This window comes from Xenopus laevis, chromosome 9_10S (assembly GCF_017654675.1).
Source record: "Xenopus laevis strain J_2021 chromosome 9_10S, Xenopus_laevis_v10.1, whole genome shotgun sequence".
NCBI lineage: Eukaryota > Metazoa > Chordata > Amphibia > Anura > Pipidae > Xenopus > Xenopus laevis.
Genome location: NC_054388.1, coordinates 19,311,227 through 19,337,412, shown reverse-complemented (window position 1 = coordinate 19,337,412; position 26,186 = coordinate 19,311,227). Strand labels below are relative to the sequence as shown.

At 37.5% G+C, this 26,186-nt stretch overlaps 1 protein-coding gene across 2 annotated transcripts; it reads left to right on the top strand.

Annotated features, from left to right (window-relative positions):
- Positions 1-3,288: 3,288 nt before the first annotated feature.
- XB5729910.S (uncharacterized XB5729910 S homeolog) lies at positions 3,289-24,910 on the top strand. Of its 2 annotated transcripts, none has more exons than XM_018238297.2 (4): positions 3,289-3,580; positions 10,016-10,061; positions 10,177-10,377; positions 22,959-24,910. In XM_018238297.2, the coding sequence occupies exons 1-4, from the start codon at positions 3,527-3,529 to the stop codon at positions 23,333-23,335; spliced, it is 678 nt and encodes a 225-aa protein (XP_018093786.1). In that variant the 5' UTR covers positions 3,289-3,526; the 3' UTR covers positions 23,336-24,910. The 2 variants fall into 2 exon arrangements, with proteins under 2 accessions (XP_018093786.1, XP_041434619.1); XM_041578685.1 differs by lacking the exon at positions 3,289-3,580 and adding an exon at positions 6,114-6,163.
- The last annotated feature ends 1,276 nt before the right edge of the window (positions 24,911-26,186 follow it).

The window sequence follows — 26,186 nt, the reverse complement described above, 5'->3', positions numbered from 1 at the left end:
TATTGAGAACTATTCAGTCCACTCAGAGTTCTCTTTATTTCTCTTAGGACTCCTCTTTGAGTGGAACCCAGGTGAGAAACTATCTAGCCCCTAGAACTGGCACACTGGTTTCCTCTCTAGGCAACAATGCCACAGGGGACCTAGCCCCTCTAATACTCCTTGGTGGAGCCCAATGCTGCTCAGCTAAATAGCACTGAGCCTAACTGCCTAGCTATGATAAAAGATGGCTAAACACTTAGTAAATCCTACACTAGAATGGGTTCCACTCTTGACACCCTTCCCCAGGGGAGTCTCTGACAAAAAGCCCATAGAAGCACATAGTTTTCCCTTATATTATTATTATTATTATTATTATTTATAATAATAATAACACTGCCACCTAGTGGCTAACTAGCAAACTCTGAAAGTCATGGGACATTACTCTTTATAACTAAAGGGTTCTTTAGTGGCCAAAGTTTAGGCAATTGGACAGTAAAAGGGAACATTTTATCAATCCCCTCCCTACATGAGTAAAAAAATAAAATAAAAAAAAAACATGGTGATTTGTGTCTGAAATTAATTCCACACTGTACTATATAAATTATCATACCACCAGTCTTTATTTTATTATGATAAAGGATATAATATGAGCTGAGTAGCCATCAATAATAATCTACTGCACAAATAAATGAACATTCCACACGTACCTGCTGCAGAAATGCTACACATTTCCATCAGAAGAAAAAAAAGGGTCTTGAAATGTGTTTTTTTTTTTTACAGTGAGAGCTTTAAAGTTGTGGAGTTCTCTCTCTCTCTCTGAATCAGTTGTACTGGCAGATACATAAGATAAGTTAAGAAGGGGTTGCATGATAAAATGCAGAGTTATTGAAAATAGCTCTTAACACAAAGTTGATTCAGAAACTGGTTTGAATGCCATCTTGGAGTCAGGAGAAGGGTTTTTTTCTTGCCCTCCTCTGGATCAGCTAGCAGTTGGGCAGCGTTTATATGGCCATAAAAGGTTAAACTCAATGGATGTGTCTTTTTTCAACCTAAGTAACTATTGATTAAAAAAAAGTACAACATCACAAAGTTGTGATAAATGGATAGTGGGCCAAATAACTAAAAGTAAAACAAATCAGGCTGCAGTACATTTACAACAAATCATTTTAAAATGATATTTGTAATGTAGCTGGAATGTCACCCATCTTAATGAGAATGCAATGTTTTTTGTCCTATTTTGAGTGGGCTCACTCAACATTATATATGGTGGCCACCTGCTCCATCAAGCACTTGGCACAGACAGAGCATTTCCCATTGTTTTCACTGGTAAGAAGCAACAGACAATTAAGGGTAGTCCCTGGCCTTGCCTTTCCCCCCACCACATCTATCAAAACACATCAGGAAAATCAGCATTAACAGCTCTGCAGGCGGATGCAAATGTGCAGCTGATCTTCATGATCTGTACTGCATCTGTGCATTTTTTTACAAAATGCTTTTCTGTTCTGCACTTTTATTGCTAGTACAGATATGGGACCTTTTATTCAGAATACTGGGGTTTTTTAGATAACGGAATTTAGATCTTGCTCCCTTAAGTCTACTTGAAAATCATGTAAACATTAAATAAACCCAAGAGGCTGGTTTTACTTCCAATAAGGATTAATTATATCTTAGTTGGGATCAAGCACAAAGGTTTAAAAAATGTTTTAAAAATTTGGATTATTTGGATGAAACAAAGTCTTTGGGAAATGTATATTCCATAGTTTGGGTTTCTGGATAATGGATCCCATACCTGTATACAACTTTTCAGCTGGTCTTCAGTTTTTCAGACAAACTATTGTTTCTCTTGTCAGTTTGTACTATTTTGCCATTGTGCCGCTGACCCCAACCAAAAAACAATGAGGCTTCAGATTTATTTTTGTACTTTTCTCTTGTTTATATTTCTATTTAGTTCCACTGCTATTCATTTTTAGCAGCACTTTCAAACCATTGCCTGGTTGCTAGGGTAATCAAGCCATAGCAACCAGACAGTATTGTAAATTTAAAGCATTAGCCCTGCAGAACAAAATGATTTCTATTCTTTTTCTTTCCAGCTTGCAACTTCAGATTTATTTTTCTTTTTTTCTTTTTCTTTTACATTTCTATTTTGCCTGCAGAGACTATACGGATTCTCCGCTGGCTCCACTTCTATTCCCTGTAGGCAGGGCAGATTTTTGTGTAAAAAATGCATTGTCACCGAGCTGAGACAATGCTTCTGAGTGCAGGCAGGTGCAGAGGAGCAGCGGGGGAGTGGATTCTCAGCCTGCGTTTCTCTGCAGGCTGAGACCCGCAATCATCTGGCCCTAGCTTTATTCATCTTTAGCTGCATTGGCTGCCTGGCTGCTAGGGGTATTAATCCCATAGCAACCAGATCATAGTCTAAATTTAAAGCAGAAGAGCAGCAGAACAATATAATAAATAATTTAACAGAACAAAAAAAATAAATAAAGCCTATTTGTTTGTGGTTTCGTGAATTTTCCAAAAAGTACAATAGACATTCACATATCACTAGTAGAGAGAGAGAACAAAGTCTATTGGTGTTTTTTTTGCGACTTGTTTAGCATTTTTTTAAACACGTAAAAATATTTGTAAGAGCATTTGCCAAGGATTGGCCAAAATATTTAAATGATTTTTAGTAACCTTAAGCAGAGGTGGGCTATTCTGGTCGGGCACCCTAGGCCAGCCAGCCAGCCAGCCAGCTCTCAGCCCCCTCAGTCAGTGAGGGCAGGGGTGCTTCGCCAATGAGGCTAGTTGAGGCTGTCGCCTCAGGCAGCAGCACCCCACTAGATACCAGGGGCAGCAAAAATGCTGCTCCTGGTACTTTAAGAGTGAATTTCTGGGGGAGGGGGGGCAGCAGCAACCAGCTGCTGCCTCAGGCGGCGGAGGGGCCAGGATTGCCCCTGAGTGAGGGGAAAAGCTACGGAGCAAAATTTTTTACCTAGTACAGTTTTGTTTTTTGCCGGAAAAAAAGTTTTAGAATGATGCGCTGTTTGAAAAACAGACACTTTCCCATTTCATCCTATGCATTTTGGCAAAATGGTGCAAATTTTTCTGTGGTTTTAAAGAAACCACATTTTTTTCATCCCTAGCCTTAAGACATAGTGCTCCAAATTACAGAAAGATCCTATATCTGGAAAACCCCAGATCCCTAGCATTCTGCATAATAGATTCCATTACCTATATAGATTGTTAAACTTGCCATGATAAGAAATACAACACAAAGTCAGGAGAATATATTCTAGTGGAATTTAAGGAGTTAAACAATAGTTATTGCTTGTGATAGTGAGACCTCCCTCTTGATTCAGAACCAAAGAATGAGACAGGTTGTGCAAAAAGCAAACACACTCAGATCCTGTTCTGACCCTGCCACACACAACACTCACACTGGTCACGTCACCAAGAAACTTCTTTCACTTTTGACTTGTCTTGTGATCACAGCTGCACTTCCCGTGAGAGAATGAAGCTTCATTCAGCAGTTTAGATTTTAATTCTGGCTTCTGCTTCATAGTTCATGTCTGTCCTCCAGTATTTCGGGTGCTGCTGTGCAGCTGGCAGTGAGGAAGAGGTAAGAAACTGGGAGATAAAAATATATCAAAATGTGAACTTTTAGAGTAACTCCGATTTGTGGATGTGCACGGTGCCACACTTTGCTACAAAAGCTTCCTTATTGCCATTAACCATATTGGTTATACTGTCCAGAACACTGTTTTATTATAATAGGAAATGGATGCAGGGACACAGTTGGATAATTGCTTCTCTGCAGGTTGTGTTTTTACAAGCATCAAGGGCTAAAGGTTACCCTAATGAGGGAACATCGTTAGAGAGGGCCAGCAAACAGTAGATTAGCAGACAGCCTGCTCTGCAAATAGGGCAGAACTAACACAGTGTATAAAGGAATGTTGTGCAGGGAGCACGTTCAGCCATTCCCAAATCCACAAACAGATCTCACATCAGGTTTCCCTCCCAGCAGCACAGGTGGGCTGCTTAAGTGCATTGACCGGAGTCACTAATCTAATGACAGATTCACCTATCCTGCTACTTTGGAGTAAAAATATTATTATACAATTTTAATGGCTAATAACACTTTAATAGCATCATTAATCTAAACTTTTATCATAATTAATATATCATTTATATTAGAACTATTTAGATATTTGAAATCATGACCGGAGTAGCAGACTGCAACCTGTCTCCTCCGTTACTTTACCAGCAACTGCCAAACCAATTTTTTTTGCTTGGTTAAAGACACTTTTGCTTAGAGAAGGCTGCTCTTGACATTTTATTAACTATAACATTTAACATCAATTAACATGTATGATATCATAGACTTGTAACAGAAGCGTTCATATAATAAACATTGATAATGATAATGTTGGTGAGTATATAGTGTTCCACTTTCTGAAAGCTACTTCCTACGGGTATGGGATCCATTTGGGGTAGAACTACATGGGCGATTTAGGTCCGATCCGACGCCATGCTGCGACTTCATCCGACATTTCTATTTCGTAGCTTATTTCCGGCGCATCCTTCTTGATGCCTGCTTTCATCGCCTGGGATTGGATCATACCTAAATAGCCCATGTAGTTCTACCCTTACTCATTATCCAGAAATCTCTGAATTATAGGAAGGCCATCTCCCATTGACTTCATTTAATGCATTTAACATTTTTAAAATTATTCTTTTTTTCTCTGTAATAATAATAAAGTACCTTGTCCTTGATCCCAAATGAGGGTTGAACTCCATGGTCGATTTTGGCGCGATCTGACGCGCTGCTCAAAAACGCAGGCGTCAACTCGGATGCAACTGAAATAAGGTGAGAGATGGAAATCTCAGATTCTGTCACATCGTTCATGCGACGCGACTGTCGGATAGCATCTGTACCCGACAGTCATGTCACGTCAGACAGACCCTGCGACACGATCCGACATTGCTATTGCTTACCTTAATTCCGTCTCATCCGATATGATGCCTGCGTTTTTGCGTTGGTTTGGATCGTGCCGAAATCGCATGTGGAGTTCGACCCTAAGATATAATTCATCCTTATTGGTGACAAAACAATCCAAATATGTCTAACAGTGGCATAACTACCAGGGGCGCGATTGCACACAGGCTCACAGCCCCTTGGGGGCAGCAGGGCAGGATGAGATTTTTGCAGCATGTGTGGGGGGCCCAGGTAGGCATCCTGCAACTGGGCCCACCGCTAGTAATGCCACTGGGGTTAATGTTTAAGTGATTTTTATCAGAAAAATTATATATATTATATGGAGATCTAAATTGTGGAAAGACCCCCTTATCCAGAAAACACCAGGTCCCGAGCATTCTTGAGAACAGGTCCTATACCTGTACTGAGTATGAATGCGGCCCAGCAGCTACTCTTTTAAAGGAGAATTAAACCATAATAATATGGCTAAAAATGTCATATTTTATATACTGAACTTATTGCACCAGCCTAAAGTTTCAGCTTGTCAATAGCAGCAATGATCCAGGAATTCCAACTTGTCAAGGGGGTCACCATCTTTAAAAAAGTCTGTGACATTGACATGCTCAGTGGGCTCTGCAAATTTATAAGAAGAAAATGAGGTTGGCCTGTAATATAAGCTGATGCTACAGGGCTGATTATTAAATTCTGACGCTAGTTGACTGGTTTCTGAGCTGAAATAGCAAGTATTTGTATTAATTACTAATCAGCCTTATATTGGGACATTTATATTCCATGAGGCACATTTACTAAAGGTTGAATTGTGGAAAAAATTCACCAAAATGACAATTCGCAGCAAATTCGCCAATTTACTAAAAGACGAAGACAATGCGCTAGCACTCAGTGCTAGAAAACTGTTTTGCTATGAGATTCTTTTGCTCAGGTGAGCGATAGTTAATCTGTGAATATATGAAAGTGTAAACTTTCCAATATGTTACGCTGGCGTTCTTTCATATTGTAGTGTGGAATTATGTTTAAAAGTTGTAACTGGTAATTCTATGTTATTTACACTTTTTTGACCATTTTAAGCTCATGCCACATTTGTTTTAGGGTATGCTACATTTTGCATCCTTGGACATTTTTAATAATAAGTGACTACTTCCAGCAATTTCACCATCACTAATAAAGACATACATATGACCTTAATGCAGCCGCCATATTTAAATTGACGTAAGTACTGTATGTTAATCAGGTTTCGCTAGAAAAGTTATGCTAGAGAAAATTTGCTAAGAAACTTTTGTGTTGCCGAGACAAATTTTTGCATTTTGATTAATATGTATAGACACATCGAATTAACATCTGGCCTATAACTTTGTATATAATACCTCCTTACTGCATAAGAATGCCTTAACCCCAAGCATGTATTCAACACTTTACTGTATTTTGGATCTGTAGTTGCGAAACTATTAATGTGTTAATTAGATTGTAGGCATTGCTTACAAAATTATTACCCACTAGAGGTTTTTGGCTGACCAGAGCCACACTGCTAGACATATGTGCCCTCTGTTGTCTAAAAAGAAAATGCTGCTCTGGGTGCATGCGTTAGAAATTGAATGTCATGTGACTGAAATTGCAAACATACTTCAACCTTGTGTTGATATACTGGAAATTCCAGCCTGCAACAGAAGAGCAGTCAGCTGATGGATGGTGACACCCTGCTTGTAGAAAAAGATGTATATGCAGATTAGGATAACAAAGCATATGATAAACTTGGTTATCTTGTCACAATCTCACCCTGAGATTTATGGGGGAATGTAATGAAAGTCAGTAACGGGAAAAATATTTGCAATGCAAAAAGTTATGCCTTTGCGAGAACAAAGCTTTGTGTGAATTTAATAAAGCTTTTGCAAACCCGGAAACCCAGAAACCCAACAGTGGAAGAGGGTTTGTGAATTTCATAGTTTGTGCCAGTGTGGAGCGAATGTAATTAGGGTTGCCACCTTTCCTTAAGTTCGGGTTGGAAAGGGGGGCAGTGATGTAGTGGAGGCGGGGCCATGACTTAGAAGGGCAATCGGCAATTGCCTGATCACTACTTGAATCTCGGGGAATCCTGCCCAGTCAGGCAGTTTTGACTCAGACAGCCCTACAAAAAAAATGGGCTGTTTGGGTCAAAACTGGACAGATGCCAACCTTAAGGGATTTATTAGGTTCTGTAAAAGTCAATGGCAAAATGTCACGTTCGCACCCTATATCCAGAACCCAAGCTAAACTCCCTGGTCTCGGCTCTCACTTCTGCCTTTAACCACCGCCTTTCACCTCGGGAGGAGTCCTCAGGCTAATTGGATGCCGCCAGGTCTTAATTTTATACTCTTGAAATTTGCGCCCTCGTGCGTGACTTCATCACGCTGGCGCATAAACCACGAATCGAGCCGGTCCTATTTGCAATTTAAAGATATTATTATCTGCACTGGGTTTCGGACGATAATCCGAACATTTTGGGCTTTTCTGCAGATTTCACTAAAAAATTTTTAGGGTGTCATCCAAAAAATTTAGATGTTTGCATGACAATCCGAAAAAGTCACGTTTTTTTGTATGACAATCCGAAAAAGTTGCAGTTTTTGTTGATTTTCCATGTTTTCTTATTGATAAATAATGGTAAATCGTGGATTCTAGTTTGGTCTGACTTTCTTTTATTTAATACATGAGAAAATTCTTATTTTTAAAAAATAACCCCCTAAATGTAATAAAACTTCATACTGAAAAATTTCTAATGTTTGCTCCAAAAGATTTGGACACCTTCAAGCACTTCTTAAAAGTGGGCAATGCACAATTAAAATTCTCAATGCAATAACAAGAAGGAATATTACATTGCGAAATGCAAGTTTTTATTTTTATTTGTACAAATTGTTTTTCTCCCTGCGACTTATTACATTCCTCATATATCTGTAAGCAGACAGCTGGTTGGAACTGCACGTGCAACTTCTTTTGTGAATGAGGATAGACACCAGTGCCGTAACTATAAAGGAAGCCTGGGGAACAGGGGGGCCCAGAATTTGGGGTCTGCTTCCTCCCCAGCCACTCTCTTACTGGCAAGGAAGGGGGAAGAAAGTTGGATGGGAGTGGGTGGGGTGGAGGCTGGATGGGAAGTGGGCGGGAGGATGGGGGATCAGAGTGCGCCGCACCTGTCTGAAGATTTTTTTGCAGGGAGGCCCGGCGCACTCTAGTTACACCACACACCAACTTCTGTGTGAACAGTACTTGGGTGCTTTATAGAAAACAAAATAAACACTTCAACATAACATGTCTGCAACAGGATGTTTCATAAAGAGAACACAGACAGGAAGAGGAAGAAGAAAATCACACAGGGTAACAGGTCAAACATGACATCACATTGCTAAGCAACAATAGACCCTCCCTGCATAAAGTAATATGCACTGGAATAATCTCTGCCTGTTGTATTCCAACAATATCTGTACTGATTAAAAACATGTACAATGTACACACTGAATGAATGGACAAACAGTAATAGAAAATAATGAAGTTTAGAGCACAAGCATTACTTGCTGTCACTTGTTGATCTGGTTGTGGAGCCATATGGGATCAAGCAATTAATTATTTTAACAGCCTATGGGTACAAAGCCAATGCCCACTATGCAGCCTCACCCCAAAGAATACCAGCTTTATATATCACAATGTGATTAAAATTCTACTAGATAGAGCATCTAATCATTAGCCTCCTTAAAGGAAAATGTCACCCTATTCATCTGGTTTGGGGTTTCAGCATTTAGCATAGCATCTTAACTAGAGGTTGTATTTTACACTGTGGTTACAGGAAGCCACAACAGGAATAGTGTTATGTGCTGTAACAGACATTTGTGCTACTATTGATTGTAAAGTCATTAAAAAGAACCACTTCCCATAGTAAGGCTAGTTGGGCCATTCTTAGTGGAGTTTTGCCACTGCGTGCTCATTGTTCCAGTCCCAATAGCACAGAGCTTACATGGTCTGCAACTCAGTTAGATAATGTATGATATTGAAAGGCAAACATTGCAATTCAGATAAGGTCTGGTTAATTAGACCAATTAGAACCAATTCCTAAATATGCTTAGGGGCAGATTTATCAAGGGTCAAAGTGAATTCGAGGGAATTTTCAAAGTAAAAAAATTCGAAGTAATTTTTTGGATACTTCGACCATCGAATAGGATACTATGACTTTGAATTTACTTTGACTTAGATTCGAAGTAAAAATCATTCGAATATTCGACCATTCGATAATCGAAGTACTGTCTCTTTAAAAAAACTTCGACTTCAATACTTTGCCAAGTTAAACTTGCCGAAGTGCTATGTTAGCCTATGGGGACCTTCTACAACCATTTTCTAAGTCTTTACACATCGAATAAAAATCCTTCGATCGATTGCTGAAATCTTTAGAATCGTTCGATTCGAAGGATTTTATCGATCAACCAATTTTTATTCGACCACAGAATTGCCAAATTTGCTGAAAAAACTTTGAATTCAATATTCCAATTAGAAGTTTTTCAATCCAATGGTCGAATCTCGACGTTTTTTGTACTTTGAAATTCGACCCTTGATAAATCTGCCCCTTAAAGTCAGGTTACATATAGGTGGTTATTTGCTAAACTCCAATCGGGCTTTTTGGTGCAAAATTCAAATTTTTCGGGTTTTTCTTTTCGACTCAAATTTTTCGAGATTTATTAAAGCCAAGTGCAGCAAAAAGCCTGATACTGAAAATCCGCCATCTCACACCTGCCGCATAAGTCAGTGGCAGAGGTCCCCGTTCTATATGAAAGTTTCTGTGTTCTGCGCTGGAATTAGCACGAAAATTTTTGCTTTTCTGGAAAAAACATCAAAAAAATCGTGCACTTCGGGTATTTGCTCGATTTTAGAGAGTTTTTACACAAACCGATTAAATTTGAGTTTTTTAGTAATAAATAAGGTCAAACCTTGGATTCTAGTTTGGTTGGACAAGTTAGGTCAAAATTCGGATTTTGATAAATAACCCCCATAGGTTGATGGAATCTTGATTGAGTTTCTCTGTCTGTCTCTCTCTTTTTTTATTAGAGCACCCCTTTTGCACGAGAAACAAGAAGCCAAAAGGCAATCAAAAGTAAGTTATTTTCCATGCCATATTCTAAAGCCATGATTTAAAACCTTTCTATATCTGTGTTGGATGGGGGATGTAATGTAGGATGAACTCTAACTTTGTGTATATCTTCTCACAGCTTTTAACAAAGGTGACAAATTAGTTATGAAGCATGTTAATGTGCCAAGTATCGATAACCAGTTTGCAGAGATTGGTAATCTCTACAATGATCAAGTGGAGCACCATGAGACCATGACCCACTGTATCTCTGATCTGGCAAATATCAGTCACTCGTCTACCGACCTTGTCACCTGTATACAGAGGCTGCAAGAAAAATATTGTAAGTAGACGTCTTTTACTAAGCATAAAAGTAAATGGGCCGTAATATTCTTGTCACTGTAACATACACTAAGTGGTGTTTTACATATGTCCTGCTTTTACATGCGTTGCATGCAGATGGGCAAGATAGGACATGGGAAAATATCTAACCAAATGTCTACATTTGCTTTATCTGTGTACTTAATCTATTATAATGGCACCCTTAATATAAAAAATGAAATGAAAACTTTAATTTTGCATCATCATTTGTAAGGATAAGGAAGAGGTTATAAGTGACATAATTCTGCATGAATACTAATGTAGCAGTGTTTATACCAAGGGTATTATTTCCAGTTACTGATACATGGGACTTCTCACCTCATTTGAGCCAGGAGATGTATTGGTGGAAGGGGCTCCAGACTGAACACATACACACAATAACACTTTTGTTTTCAAACAGAAACTTGGGCACCAATTGCTCTTATAAAGAATCAGCAAAGGACTAACATAGACAAGAAGACATATCCTTTGTACACCACAATATACTGTATGAGTAGGACAATATCACATCATGCCAAGTTAACACAGATGTTAGTCACTCCACCAAAGCCCTCCCCAAGCATACTAGGAGTGTCATAATGTGCTCCAAGGGATTTTCCACTACTTATGCCAGAGCCCTGTCAATTTGAGATCCAATAGTTTAATGGGTGTAACCTAGAAACTACCTCTTACTAGCTTACATTATACTGTATATCCCATGACTCCTAGAGTATGTTATATTCTGGACTTCATTTGGTTTCACATAACTTAGGGTTCACTCTTCTTACTGTGGAGTCCATAGGGATAGACTAATATGTCTCCTTCCTTGGAGTGGAGGAAATTTCCATAACATCCCTTGGCCAATTGGAAACACATCACTCTCACATGGCATTAAATACACTTTCTCACAGTGCAAATGGTTAATTCGATCACCCTCCTTACATTAATATCTTAAATTAGCAGTGGACAGGTAAAAAAATATTTATCTGAATAAAGAAGTTATAGTTTGTAGATTAGTATAAATTATACATGTATTATTAAGAAGAATGCATATTCCCCTCTGGCTGCATAGGTTCTCTGTATACAGCTGCTTCAAATCTAATTAATATGGATAGTCTATAGATGGTTCAACATGAACTGTGGTTATCCAAGAAGATAGGCCACCACCAAAGCACTGATTATTTTAACCACACAACTCTGATTTGACAAAGCACACTCTCTGCCTACTCTCTGACATCTGTGATCTTCTTTCATCGGTTGAGCTGGGAATACAACATAATGAATAGATCCTGCAGAAGCTGCCTACTCTGCCAAGTCTCTGTTTTCAATAAAGGCCTGAGATGAAAAATAACAATTGGGAATTGAGGATGGATGCCTAACCTAGAGGAGATTTCACTGCTAAGCTGTCTAAATCTTTGCTTTGTGTCATTTCAGTAGAAGACAATCACTGCCTTTATTTAGTTTTTATTTCAGATAGACTGGGAAGCCTTTTAAATTATGAAAATAATCAAAAGATTATAATTTGCACTGAAGTGTGACTCCACATTTAGAGGGAATATGTGCAGGTTTCTTGGAACTCTGTAAATTAAAATTTTGTTTTTAAATAGCAAATGCGGCAATTATCTAATAACATATGCCTTTAAAAGTTGAATGGGAGTAATAGTAACCTAGGCCCAAGCTTCAGAGTGAGTAAAATAGTTACAAAGATTTTCCTTCACAATTATTAACATAGTGATCCCCAACCAGTTGCTTGTGAGCAACATGTTGCTCACCAACCCCTTAGATGTTGCTCCCAGTGGCCTCAAAGCAGGTGGCCAATCACAACAATTACTTGGCACCCCAAGCACTTTTTTCATGCATCTGTTGCACCCCAAATCTTTAAATTTGGCTTGTGGGTAAAAAAGTTTGGGGACCCCTAAATTAATATATATAGAGTAAGCAGGGTGGGGATAGAAAAAAGATAGGTAGAGAAAATATTAGCCTTGTGTAAAATATACTGTACGCTACTTCTTCACCCCGCTTCAAGTGTGCCATCTTAGATATGCATAAATAAAGGCATCAGAGGTCTTATTCTCTAAAAATGCATGTGTATTTGTAAATTCCATGATATGTTTTGTAGAAGAATATAGACAGGCCAATTGGCATTTGGTAAGGTGATGGGATTTAGCCGATTGCAAGGTCTTGCACAGGGCAAATGTTGGTTAATTAAGATACTAAGCAGCAACAGACAGTACAAGAGACTAAAGAATACCACAGAACAAGTATAAATGGTAGACTCCAACTGTACCTTCTAACAAATGTGAAAGCACTCACAGACTCCACGCACAGGCCAGCTAAAATTCTGGCCTGTGTGTAGAGTTAGCACTTCATATAGGGACAGGAGATATGACATAATGAAGTGGTCAGGCCACTGCTGTAAGGGTTACAGAGGTTGGGTGGAATAGAATAAGGGTTCTCATATCTACAGTTTCACTCTTGATCTTTTAGCTGAAAAGCAGGTGGCCAATCAAAATTATTATTCTTTAGCACTATTACTGAATGCCCAAAAAAATCTGTGCCTGAAAGCTATATATGTGCATATGTTTGCAGACATGAAATGTTTAGTAGCAGGCTTGTTTCACTCATGCACAGATAAAACTGACTTGATCTGACATTTTTGTGGGTTTACATATAAAGAAATATAAAGCACCACTTTCAAAAAGATGTAAAAAAAAACCATAACATTAAGTCGTTTTATGGAACCTCTTTATCCAGGATACTGGGACCAAGATGGGAATGTTTATCCGTTACACCTGTAAGTCGTTTTGCAGAAAGAAGCTGTAGTAAATTACATTGCCACCAGCGCTACTATAAAATTAGGGAGAGATTAGAGGCCCTTAACAGGATCATATATAATGACAGTTTGGAAGAGAGTAAAGAACTTTAAAGATGGAAATAAAATATGTTTTCCATCTGGCACTGTAGACTATGTTTCCATCAAAAAGAGAGTCATTTTTCTGTTAAAAATCTGCAACAATTTTTAATCGTGTTATTTTCACCTTTCAGTGGCAACAGAACTATAGATAGATTGGTTTGCAAGACAAATTCATAGTACCCATATATTAATATTATTTATGGGTGTTATAATAATAATTGTGGGCAAATAAAATCCATTTCCCTGATCTTTTATGGGAATAAAATAGAAAATGGGACAATCATATCATTAGGACTATCAGCTCTACAGGGATAGTGCAGTTTCTCATCTGAATCCCTCTTCCAGGAACTACTTTTTCAACATAGGGAAGGGTGCACATTGGTGAGATAGAGCTCCTTTTTTTAAAAAAAAAAAAGGTTAGTAAATTCTCAAGTCTTCTTCAGATCTGTGCCCAGAACAGGAGTATATAAGTGTTGGCATTGTTTAAATGTATGTCTGTGCATACCTAAGAGTGATGCTCTTGTTGTGATGAAATTCAATATTTTCGATTGAAAAGTGAGCTTATCCTCCCAAAATGTTGAGTGTCATCATGTCTTTGTGTTGCTCTATAAAATTGGACATGTGATTGCTGTTCCTATTTTTATTAGCGTTGTAACATGTAATAGCCATGGAGTAAGAGGATCAGTGAATTTTGGATAAATGGAGTGCAGGTGATTTTCTATTGATCTGCTTCAAAAAGAACACTTTATAACATGGTTTGGTGATATGGTCCCATGATATGCTTCATTCACATGAGGCCATTTTATAGATAGTAAAGATTAATATGGTAGAAAACAGATACCAAAAAGTCCAGGTAAATTACTACAAAAAGTGCCTATTACTGATCACACATGTTTCGAGCTCCATTCACTCTTTCTCCCACTTGGAAAATCTGCTTCCTACCGTACTAACTTTGAGGGGCAGATTTACATAGGGTCGAATATCGAGGGTTAATTAACCCTCGATATTCGACTGCTGAATGTAAAACTTGGAATATCGAAGTCGAAGGATTTAGCGATATTCCTACGATTGAAAGATCGAAGGAATAATCGGTCAATCGAACGATTCGAAGGATTTTAATCCATTGATCAAAGGATTTTCCTTCAATCAGAAAATTGTTAGGAAGCCTACGAGGACCTTCCCCATAGGCTAACATTGGCCTCGGTAGGTTTTCGGTGGCGAACTAGGGGTTCAAAGTATATATTAAAGAGACAGTACTTCGACTATCGAATGGTCGAATAGTCGAACGATTTTTAGTTCGAATCGGTCGATTCGAAGTCGAAGGTCGAAGTAGCCTATACGATAGTCGAAGTAGCTATATTCGACCATTCGAAATTCTAAGTATTTTTTCTTCTATTCCTTCACTCGAGCTAAGTAAATGGGCCCCTGAGTGTTTGTTTAGATGGGAGCAAGGGAGAGGATACCTAAAAATTCACATTTGTAAAGGGCACACATACCAACACCATTTTAAAGATACCTTGCATTGATGTGCAGCAGTTCTACAGTTCTTAGGTCTGTTTAGGATTAGGGCAATTACCAGTTTTCACTATTACTGAATGATTTTTATGCTTCCGTAGGCTATGGGAGCTCTATGTAGCTCCGAAGTAGAAGACTATACTTTTTTTGGCCAGGTTTTTTTTTTTCCAAAGTAATAAGATAACAAAAAACGCCTAGTATATAATCGTTTGCCATACCCTGTACTGTATTTATACCTGCCAGATAGCTCATTATAGCAGAGAATGAGAAATATTTTTTTTTATATTATGTCTGCATTAATTAGCATTACCGTACTTCATGTATTCTGTGCTGGAACCCATTGGGCCTCGTGTTTGTTAAAGGGATACTGTCATCGGAAAACATGTTTTTTTCAATACGCATCAGTTAATAGTGCTACTCCAGCAGAATTCTGCAATGAAATCCATTTCTCAAAAGAGCAAACAGATTTTTTTATATTCAATTTTGAAATCTGACATGGGGCTAGACATTTTGTCAATTTCCCAGCTGTCCCCAGTCATGTGACTTGTGCCTGCACTTGAGGAGAGAAATGCTTTCTGGCAGGCTGCTATTTTTCCTTCTCAATGTAACTGAATGTGTCTCAGTGGGACATGGGTTTTTACTATTGAGTGTTGTTCTTAGATCTACCAGGCAGCTGTTATCTTGTGTCAGGGAGCTGTTATGTGGTGTGGTTACCTTCCCATTGTTCTTTTGTTTGGCTGCTGGGGGGAAAAAGTGAGGGGGGTGATATCACTCTAACTTGCAGTACAGCAGTAAAGAGTGATTGAAGTTTATCAGAGTCACATGACTTGGCGCAGCTGCGAAATTGACAATATGTCTAGCCCCATGTCAGATTTCAAAATTGAATATAAAAAAATCTGTTTGCTCTTTTGAGAAATGGATTTCAGTGCAGAATTCTGCTGGAGCAGCACTATTAACTGATTCATTTTGAAAAAAAAAAAAAAACTTTCCCATGACAGTATCCCTTTAACAGCGATTAGCAAACCTCCCAAAACCTTGTCCACCAAATTATTATTTTTGACAGATCACAATTCATGGCATTGTTATTACAACAGCACTGAACCGATTGGATGGGGGGGGGGGTTATTTATAAATCATGTTTTTTAGTGATCTATGTATCCGGCCTACATGCCTTCCTCAGCCTGCCCCCATGAATACAGTGCTGCCAATAAAATACAGTGCTGTAAACATTGGGGAGGGTGCAAGTCATTGTGCTACATCCTGTAATGCAAAATGTTGGACACACAGTGTAACCTTGCAAAAAATGCAGCTATGTTTGCACCTCTTTTTTTAGCACTTTGTACCCTGTTCTGTAATGGATGAATTTGACAAATAAATTGTACTGTGGGCATATTTTGTAATATTTGATAACTAGCATTTTTAGGTAACCAGCAAATGATATAGGTGATTAGACCTGTAACAAACTTCAATCTAGTATCAGAGGACCCCCGAGAATGTAGTGACCTGGGGCACACATCCAAATATCTAATGCATAAAAACCACACAGTGCGAGGGATAAAAACTGTTGCATGCACCTTAGCCGTACTAGATAGTTAATGCCCTTATGATATGCAGTATACTAGAGGCCCCAAGCATTCTAGATGAATCCTCACATTGCATTTAAAGGATGTGAACCCTCTTAATACGCAGTTGTCACTGAGTTGTGTGAGTTGTATGGCCAATATCTCTTAACAATCTGTTGCTACTGTGGCACTTTTGTCTACAGTCTAAACCAATGCCTAGTTCTGTCTCCAAATAAACTAAAAATACACATCCTCCAAATAAAGTACAAATCTGACAGGTCTAGATTGTAACCTATATCCTTATATTAGCCCAAAGGGGTGTTTATAGATGATAACAGTGGTACAAAATTCGATATATTTCCTGCAGGCTTATGAAAAAAACCACTGAAGGGTGCGTTAGTATGTAGCACTCCCCAAATGACATTCAGTCTGCTTGAGTAAGAACATAGTAGGCCTGTGTTAGAGTGATTGATGCAATAATAACTGCCAGCAGGTTAATTATCTTTTGTAACAGTGTCTCTGTTGCATGCTGTGAATGAGTCACTGTTTGTCGGAGCGCTGCACGTTTTGCCTCCCAGTTTGTTATATGTTTTTTTCCAGATTTTTTTTCCAAATTTACCCCTTCACTGCTAGACTCTGTAAATCAAGATATGATTTCTTGGTTATACAAGCCGAAAATATGTTGTGTGTTACTACATCTTACGGGGACAGCGAGCAATACTTGACCAGTTGCGGAATTTGCACATATATCTGAAGTAGACACCTATTTTCTCATCAGCACATTAACAGATGACATGAGCCCACCATCCAGCTCCTTACCTCCTAATGTAAGCTCACTTTTTTATGAAATGCCACAGTGTGTATCCACCTACTTAGGTTTCCCAACTACTCAGCTAGCCTAAGTTTCAAGTATCTTCACTGAGAATGTAATACTACAGAAGCCAGAAAGAATAGAAACGTTTCAAAATTCATTCATATGACAATTCGACCATGAAATGTAGAACTTTAGTTTCTATGTGTTTTGCAAGGCCTCTAGGTTCAAGGAAAACTCTACAATTTATTTTGATTGGTCAAGATATGTCAGGAACAAGATGGTGGTTGTAGGAATAGGGTGAAACAGTAGTTAGGAGAAGAAAAAAAATTCACTTTCAAAATGTAGGACTGGAGGTTTTTCTATTCCAGGTGTTTTAATTTTAAGTTGGCCAAACATATACACTTTTTGGTACGGTACATGGAGAGTAGCTTTACAGTGCTGTTCAATATCCAGGTACTGTGGATATTAGTAATTTCTCTAACTGGACAGGCTTGAACCATGTCATCTGTATGGATGAGTTGCTGCAACTTTGCATGAATGATCTAAACAATTGTATGGTGGTCATACCCAATGTGGGGGGATTGGCAGGTCCGGATTTCTATTTGGGCCACCCCTACCCCATGAGAGTGCCCCACCTTCCATGAGGTTGCCCCCTTCTCTCGCGAGTGCACGCATATACAGGCTCACTGGGGATTATGCTCACAGTAATGCAGTTCTAGTGCTTTCAACATAATTGGAATGCAGCTGGGTGGCATGCCACCACTAAAATCTTGCTGCCCTTGGCCTGGGCCTTTGTTGTCTTGCCACAAATCCAGATCTGTGGATTGGGCAGAGAATGTACTTGGTTACAAGGGACTTTGGTTGATTAGTTGTATAGGGACCCAAGATTTCTCATGGTGGCCCTGGTCATAAATAGGCTGACTTTAGTATTATTGGCCAGCTGAAAATGTATTGCTATATAGTATATCAACCATCCCTACTTTTTACAAGTGAGGTCATGTTAAAAATGTTATATAACAAAGCACAGCATGTTTTCATGTTCTTTAAGGGGTTTACATTGATATAGACAGCACCAGTCTAGGAACTGGTCTTAATTTTTCATTTTGTCTAGTTTCAAAAATTTAGCATTCAAATTATTCCATCTTAAAGATTTTGAATGCTATGTGGTTATTGGGGTAAACATACTGTATTTATTTGTATTTATTTATTTTCCATTCAGATCCCTTCTAGTTATATTGATGTTAGTTGCTAGAGTAATTGAGAAAACCGGAGGACTGCAGAGGAAAAAGTAAATTAATTCTGAACCTACAAACAAATCAGTAGCAAATTGTCTTCAAATATCATTATCTACATCATACTAATATTTCATTGGAAAATGAAATGCACCTTGTATAAAGTTTTTCACCAGAAATACATGATGTGACATCACAGGGGAAAAGGCACTTTTGGATGGATGATAAGTAACTCCCCCAGCATGCACATTAGTTAACACGCTAGGTGAACCTTAAAAAGCCATTGCATATTATAAAACAGGATCAAGCAGACTGAGTATCCATTGTCTGCATCCAAGTGGCTTTTAACTCAACACACAATTCAAAAAACACATTTTTTCCATAAAAAAAGCCTGATTTTTACTTTTTACCAACAGCCCAATTTAGTTTCAATAAATGGAGTTTTCTATACTTGTATAATGTTTATTTCAATATTAATGGGCCTCATAATGTAATTATACATCTATCTATAGACCAAACCTTGATATCTGAAATATCTTAGGATGCCCCAAGCAATAATTCACTAGAAAGTAGAACACCATGCAAACCCAAACTGTGCACCAATACTGCATTTATTAAATGTTAGCTGTTTGAAATATTGCATATTTGACTCATACTGGGGGAGCTATTACTCACAGACGAGCCAAGCCGATCAGCTGCCCAGGTCAAACCAGCCGGCCACCTTGCTTACCCCCAATGTGCAGTGACATCATATGGGGTGGGGAAAAGGAGCGCATAATTATAAACAAGGCAGGTGATGGGAACAAGTAAGCCAAGACTAGGGTAGATAAATAACTCTACAAAAGGTACATGTGCCCTAGGAAGGTGCCTTATCTGCCTACCCCTAGTTTTGGCCCTGCTATTACTCATATATAATTCTGCATCTTTTTGTAACTTTTCACATATACTGTACTTGACAATTTGTCCAAACAGAAAATAAGGTGCAGCTTACTGTCCTTTTTGCATTTTTTAATGCTGAGTTCTTTTCGAATTCCACAGTTCCTCAACAAATGGAAAACAAGGCAAATCACAGAAATGTTTATCCCTGAGTCTCTATTGACTACATTATAGTGATTATACCATGTTTTTAACCTGGCATGAGTATGTGACTTCTTAAGGCATGTAAAGCAAAGTAAACAGTGTGTATTGATTTAGTACATTGTATTGTCATCTTAAATGGTGCTATATATAGCTTTACTCAAAATATATTTTTTTCAATAGCCTGATCTACCAATGAAGCTCCCATTCTGCCCTTGGCTCTATGGTTCTTTTTGGTTACAATGGGGCTGTACCTTCTTTACTTTCTCTTTTAGTGATTGGTTGCAATTGTTTATTTAAAAGTTTTATATTTGCTGCTTCTTCTTCTTGCTTCTTTATCATAAGAAGTACATTTTGTTCTTCCTTGTCCCTGTGGAGTCATTTATAAAGGAGAAAAACAAGGTGCATAAAATATGGCCAAAGTGCAATGTTTTTTTTACCTATAATGCACCTGCACCTAAGGTGCAGCTTCTGGAGACAACCATTGCTATCTCAAAATGAAGTGGTCTTAACTCACCTTACTACATGGCATGCTCCATCCTAATTAATAAACCTCAACAGATGGCTAATATAAGTAATTAAAAAAATAAAAAAAAAAAAAAACAATTCATCAATTATTGAAGATGTTTCACTACTTATCCAAGCAGCTTCTTAAGTTCAACTGACTGGTGCAGGAAGTTCTCCACAGATGGCGTATAACTGCAATAACTCATCATCTTTTACCTGCTTATTCTGTGACATTTACTTTTCTTTTTACCAATGTATCTATTGTTGTGCAAATGTCTCTTTTTTTCATACCAGCATCCAAGGGTCCTTTAAAGGAGAAGGAAAGCTCCAAGACAGTTTATTGCCAACATATTAGCCACAATAGAGCAAGCTAGAATGCTATATTTATTCTGCAGAATGTTTTACCATACCTGATTAAACAGCTCTAGATACTGTCTCTGTTTGTTTAGGATAGCAGCTGCCATATAAGCTTGGTGTGACATCACTTCCTGCCTGAGTCTCTCACTGCTTACTTACAGCTCTGAGCTCAGATTACAGCAGGGATGGGAGGAGGGAGGGGGAGAGTAGCAAACTGAGCATGCTCAAGCCCTGCCCTGGAGGTTTCAGTTGAAAACAGGAAGTCTGATACAGAAGCCCATGTGTACACATTAGAGGGAAAGAAATGTGGTGTTTCTTTTGACAGAGGACTCAGAGCAGCATTACTTTGAGGGTTTACTGGTGTATTTATATAGACCTTTCTGATAAAGTTTACTTAATTTTAGCCTTTCCTTCTCCTTTAAGACTATATTAAATTTTCCATGTCCCTATCCAGTTAGCAGGGTATTTTTTTCTTTTATTTGTAGCAACTGCAAATTTAAACCTCCTCACTGCCCGTAATTCTGTTCAGTCAGTAACAGAACGAGGAGAACATGTGGCCAAAATACATACAACTCTTAAACAAACCCGCATAAAAAAAATAAACCAAGATCTTGCTTAGTTCCAAGTAGTTCATGAGGCAATTCCCTTAGGTTAGCTTCTAATACACAGAAGGAAACCATTTGTACTAGTGAGCTGAGCTAATTATACTGAATGATGGGAAATCCAGAGGATTCCATATTAAACACAATGAAATGAAGGACGATTTCCCCAACAGGCTACTGAAGCTTTTGCAAACACAAGCAATTACATTTTTTTCATTTCATGACACTCTCTAATTCTTTTTTATAACTTTCTTTTTATTAAGAGTTTTCAAAAAAAAAAAATATTTTTTCCATACAAAGCATTGCAAAAATAAAGATAATACAAAAACAAAAGTTGTCCAGTGGTCGAGGTAGACATATACAGTTACATCAGAGTAGTATAGTGAGCACCCAGCAAACCCAAGGGTGCATCCAAGTGACATTTCAATGAAACATATGCAAAAGTAAACAGTGGGGCACAAAGTGTTCATTACTAAAGGTAAACCAAGGGATAACTTCATTGCTTTATGATAGAGGTAAATCACATATACTCCAGTCAGTGGCTATTTCTCCTCGTATCCCCCTCAGGAGATGACACTCTCTAATTCTTGAACAATGGACATATGGATAGACCCATAAAATCAGTCTACAGTAAAAATCCATATGAGTGAACACAACTTTTTCATCGTTTATTTAAGAAAAGCTTGAATTGTATAAATTATTTTTGTTCAACAGTATTTATACTAATAAATATGACTAATGAATGTGTATTGTTACTTAATGTTACTTTTATTAAGTTAATTATATGCTGCAATATGGCAGTCAGACCAAAGATGCATTTAACAAACTGTTTAAACTCTATAAATTGAACATTCATAAATATAAACTCATAAATTGAGTTCAAAGAAGAGGTGCATCTCAAGAGAGGTCTTGCAATGTGAGAGGAGGGAATGAGAATTTAAGCAGTGAGTCAAGGGGCAAGCATAGTGTGATGCTTAGAGTATACTTATTGCTGGTGATGGAGTGGTAGAAAATCAGGAAGGCTTTGTAGGATAAAATTGACATTTCTTGAATGTGAAAAGAGCCAATTCAAGGGCTGGCCGGGTTATGAGTTAAAACAATGCTTCCCTACAATGGTATTAAAAATCTTCAAAACAATTACAGGCATCATTTTGCAATGAGCATTTGGCCCAAATTTACAATCTGCTGTCACATTGAGCTATAAATACCAAGAAGGGTCTCCTCAAAGTTTGAGAGCAGGCAGCCTCATTATTTGCTTTCATAAGCAAATTTGGGCACTAGGGACCTAAAGCTCTTTACTTCGCTGGGGTTCAAGGGGAACTTCTCTCCCTATCTATACTATGCAAGTTCAAAGTCACTGGGGAATGGTGCCAATTTAGTGTCTTCTATTGGGAAAATACAAAATTTGCTTACTCAGAAGCACAATCTAAAAAATATTTCAACTCCTTAGTAGTCACTACTAGTCCTTACTATTACTGTAATGCCCTACTTTTGCTTCAAAAGTGAGTTTAGCATGGGCTCCTGCCCTAGTTAGGACTCTCTTTGCAGCCTTGTGCTACTTCATGTTGAAAAAGAGTAAAGGTGGACATACATGGCATCTGTACCCCCAAATGATCAGTTTCATTGTAAATTTACGGTTATGACCTGATACTATTGTCCCATTTATATTAAGTTCAACAGAAAACACTGTTTCATCTTTACAGTTCTTTCCTACTGATAATCTTATTACATTGTTTAGGAATAAACTGTATGCACAGAGGAGTAGCCAATGAATCCCCTACACTCTCTTTCTTTTTTCTTATGTTTCCTTCAAATTTATTTTGATAACTAGTGACTCTCAAACATTACCTGTAATTTAATATGTGTACATACATACATACATACATACATACATACATACATACATACATACATATATTTATCTAAAGTAGATGTTCAACAAAATTATTTTTTTGTAATTTAAATGTTGGTTTCTGTTTTGCAGATGACTATGATCTTAAGGTTCTGATGGAAGGGTACAATTTCTCTCTTCTGGTGAAAACAGAAAATGAAGTTCCAGAAGACTTAAATCAAGCACAAGAGATAATTAAAAAGTTGAGTCGAGCATCCAAGCTTCTCATCAGTAACCAAACCAGACTGGGGCAGATGATGTTCACAGTTCTACAGTTACAAAATAAGGTTGATATGAAAAGCAGTATAACTGAGGCCAACACTGTTTACTTGGACCAAGTTCGTCTAAATGAAAACCTGGAAGAGAATCTACAAAAAACAGACAAAGCCAGACAACTGTCTAAAGAATATGAAGAAGAAGCCAATAAAGTTATTAGAGAATTAGCTAAGATTTCTGGAGCTGCATTTTGAAATAGTCAATCCTCTTTCCTTGACCATGATTTTGCAAGATATAACAACAAACTATAACAAATAACCACAAACATAGCAACTTATAACATTTAGATGGTTTTACAAGACAGAGAACTCTATTTGGTGCAGTATGTGAAAGTAAACCAGTGTATGTTGCGCATCAATAAAAGAAACCACAACATTGGGAACTTATAGTGATATCCTTATAGTGATATAGTGATATCACTTATAAAATATGAGCCTGCTCAAATATAGTAGATGCAATGCCACTGGTTTTAATAATATCGAAAAACTGTCATCAACAATTTCAAGCTTGTGTTTGTATCACATTTTGCTCTGAGATTAGGTACAACACTTCTAAGCACTAAATATGACTAATGAAAATGACTATATATTATATAACTAATAATGGGCCAGATTCAATTCAGTGAAAACATGAAAACTCATGGACGAGATTCAATTTGACATTCAATTTAATTTAGAAAGAAATGATCCCACAGTTTATCATGTGAAAACTCTAAAAAAAATAGAATTGAATTAGGAGAAAAATTGATCCTCCTCCTTGAGTTCATGTGATAAACCATGAGAACTTTTTCTCGCTAAATTGAATCTGGGCCAATGTCTGCATCCAAAAATGTTGTCCAGAGCAAATGGTTGAGCATCTAACATTTTATACAATAAGCAGCCCTTACACAAAGTTTCTTTTACCCATGCCTACGACCATGATGGTCTCTTATATTATATCTTATAATTATATTACTAAAAGTTACAAGTTAATAATCTGGCCTTACAAGGTATGCCAGACAATGGGTCACATTGAGCTTATCTGGCCATCCTGTCCCAGAGAAAAGAGCCATATATATATTAAGTCATATTAGAGTTAAGACCACTGTGCCTGATGGGATTTTTCAGTTTTCCCAATAATGATTTAAGGAAGCCCCTGTTGGATATCACTTGATGGAGCCATTTATACAGAGCTTCAGTATCATCAAGGTGTAGTACATTCAATTATTTTATGTATTGTACCAAAATCCTCAGATGCATGATCACACTGTAGAAAACAGCAAACAAAATAGAAACCATTTTCCAGCTATAGGGTACATTGCTGTAGGCAACGATCAAGGGAGCTGGAAAAAGTGTTTTGTTAATAAAGGTACATTAGCATGACAGATTCTGACCTCAAGTTTAGACTTTTACAAAACATTTACAAATGATGCTGGTCAGGGAATAGTCAATCGATGGTTTAAAAATGTCAGTGACTGTATTAAGGCACTAACAGGCCATCAGAAACCCATTTATATGTTTAGAGAGCAATACAAATGTGGGGATCATTGTGACTTTACAAAGAGCCTGAGCTTGAGGTTGCTGGAATCACTTGGTGCTCTGTGAAGAAGGAGCAAAAGTCTCTGGATGCTGCTGCAAAGTTGAATGCAATTAATGTTGATGAAGAGTGTGGTACTTTATAATGCTAAGTTAGGTATAATATCATGTTTTGTCATATGTCTGATAAAGGGGAGGGTTGTATCCTGTTCAACAATCTTCTCAATTTGCTGTTTGTCCTGTATTTAGCTGCTACTGAAAAAGTCAAGCAGAAAATTCAGTGTACATCTTAAGTAGATATTGGGTTGAACTTTGGTCTTCTTTCAACCCAAGCTAACTATATACTGTAACTATATATCTGTTTTTTATAATGTTACTAACCACTGTATACTTAGGGGCCAATTCATTAACTTCGAGTGAAGGAATAGAAGAAAAAAAACTTTGAATTTCGAAGTGTTTTTTTGGCTACTTCGACCATCGAATGGGCTACTTCGACCTTCGACTTCGAATCGAAGGATTCAAACTAAAAATCGTTTGACTATTCGACCATTCGATAGTCGAAGTACTGTCTCTTTAAGAAAAAACTTCAACCCCCTAGTTCGCCACCTAAAAGCTACCAAACCCAATGTTAGCCTATGGGGAAGGTCCCCATAGGCTTGCCTAACTTTTTTTTGGTCGAAGGATAATCCTACGATAGTTGGATTAAAATCCTTTGAATCATTTGATTCAAAGGATTTAATTGTTCGATCGAACGATTATTCCTTCGATCGTTCGATCGAAGTATTTGCGCAAAAGCCTTTCGACTTCGATATTTGAAGTCGAAGTATTTTCATTCCCCAGTCGAATACCGAGGGTTAATTAACCCTCGATATTCGACCCTTGATGAATTTGCCCCTTAAAGTCTATACTCTCCTTAAATATGATGAGTGGGCTGGCATCCTTCTTTATTTTGACATCATGTGCAGGCTCCTATACATACTATACAGTACATATAGTATACTGTATGACATTTTCCTAATTGTGTTATCTCCTGTGACCTAAGCCATGTCAAAATGTATCCAATTAGCTTGTGTTTATTTTTTTATATTTACATATTGCACTAAATCACTTGAGCAATATATATATATATATATATATATATATATATATATATATATATATATATATATATATATATTTATATATATATATATATTTATATATATATATATATATTTATATATATATATATAAAACGAGGGGTATCCTGACAACTGTGGATAATTAAATTGAGCACTGTTTTAAAGAAAGAAAAAAATTTAAAACAAAAATTGGACCTGGAGTTAAATTAACAAAGACCTTGATTCTCTCCATTGAGTTTTTCTGTGATTTAATTTATACCATTTCATAACCTTGTTAGAAAGGTAATTCTTTATCAAGTGCCAATGCCCATTCTTCCACAAAATGAAATACACTCGGGGAGTTACTTAACAAATCATTAAATTGCCACTGTTGTGACAAATGTTTTTTCATTTAATTGCTTTTTTATATA

Excerpts from the sequence above, each read along its gene's own strand:
- XB5729910.S (XM_018238297.2), top strand. The coding sequence starts at position 3,527 with ATGTCTGTCCTCCAGTATTTCGGGTGCTGCTGTGCAGCTGGCAGTGAG. Across the intron at positions 10,062-10,176 it reads AAGCCAAAAGGCAATCAAAA|CTTTTAACAAAGGTGACAAA; the intron begins GTAAGTTATTTT and ends ATCTTCTCACAG. Across the intron at positions 10,378-22,958 it reads GAGGCTGCAAGAAAAATATT|ATGACTATGATCTTAAGGTT; the intron begins GTAAGTAGACGT and ends TCTGTTTTGCAG.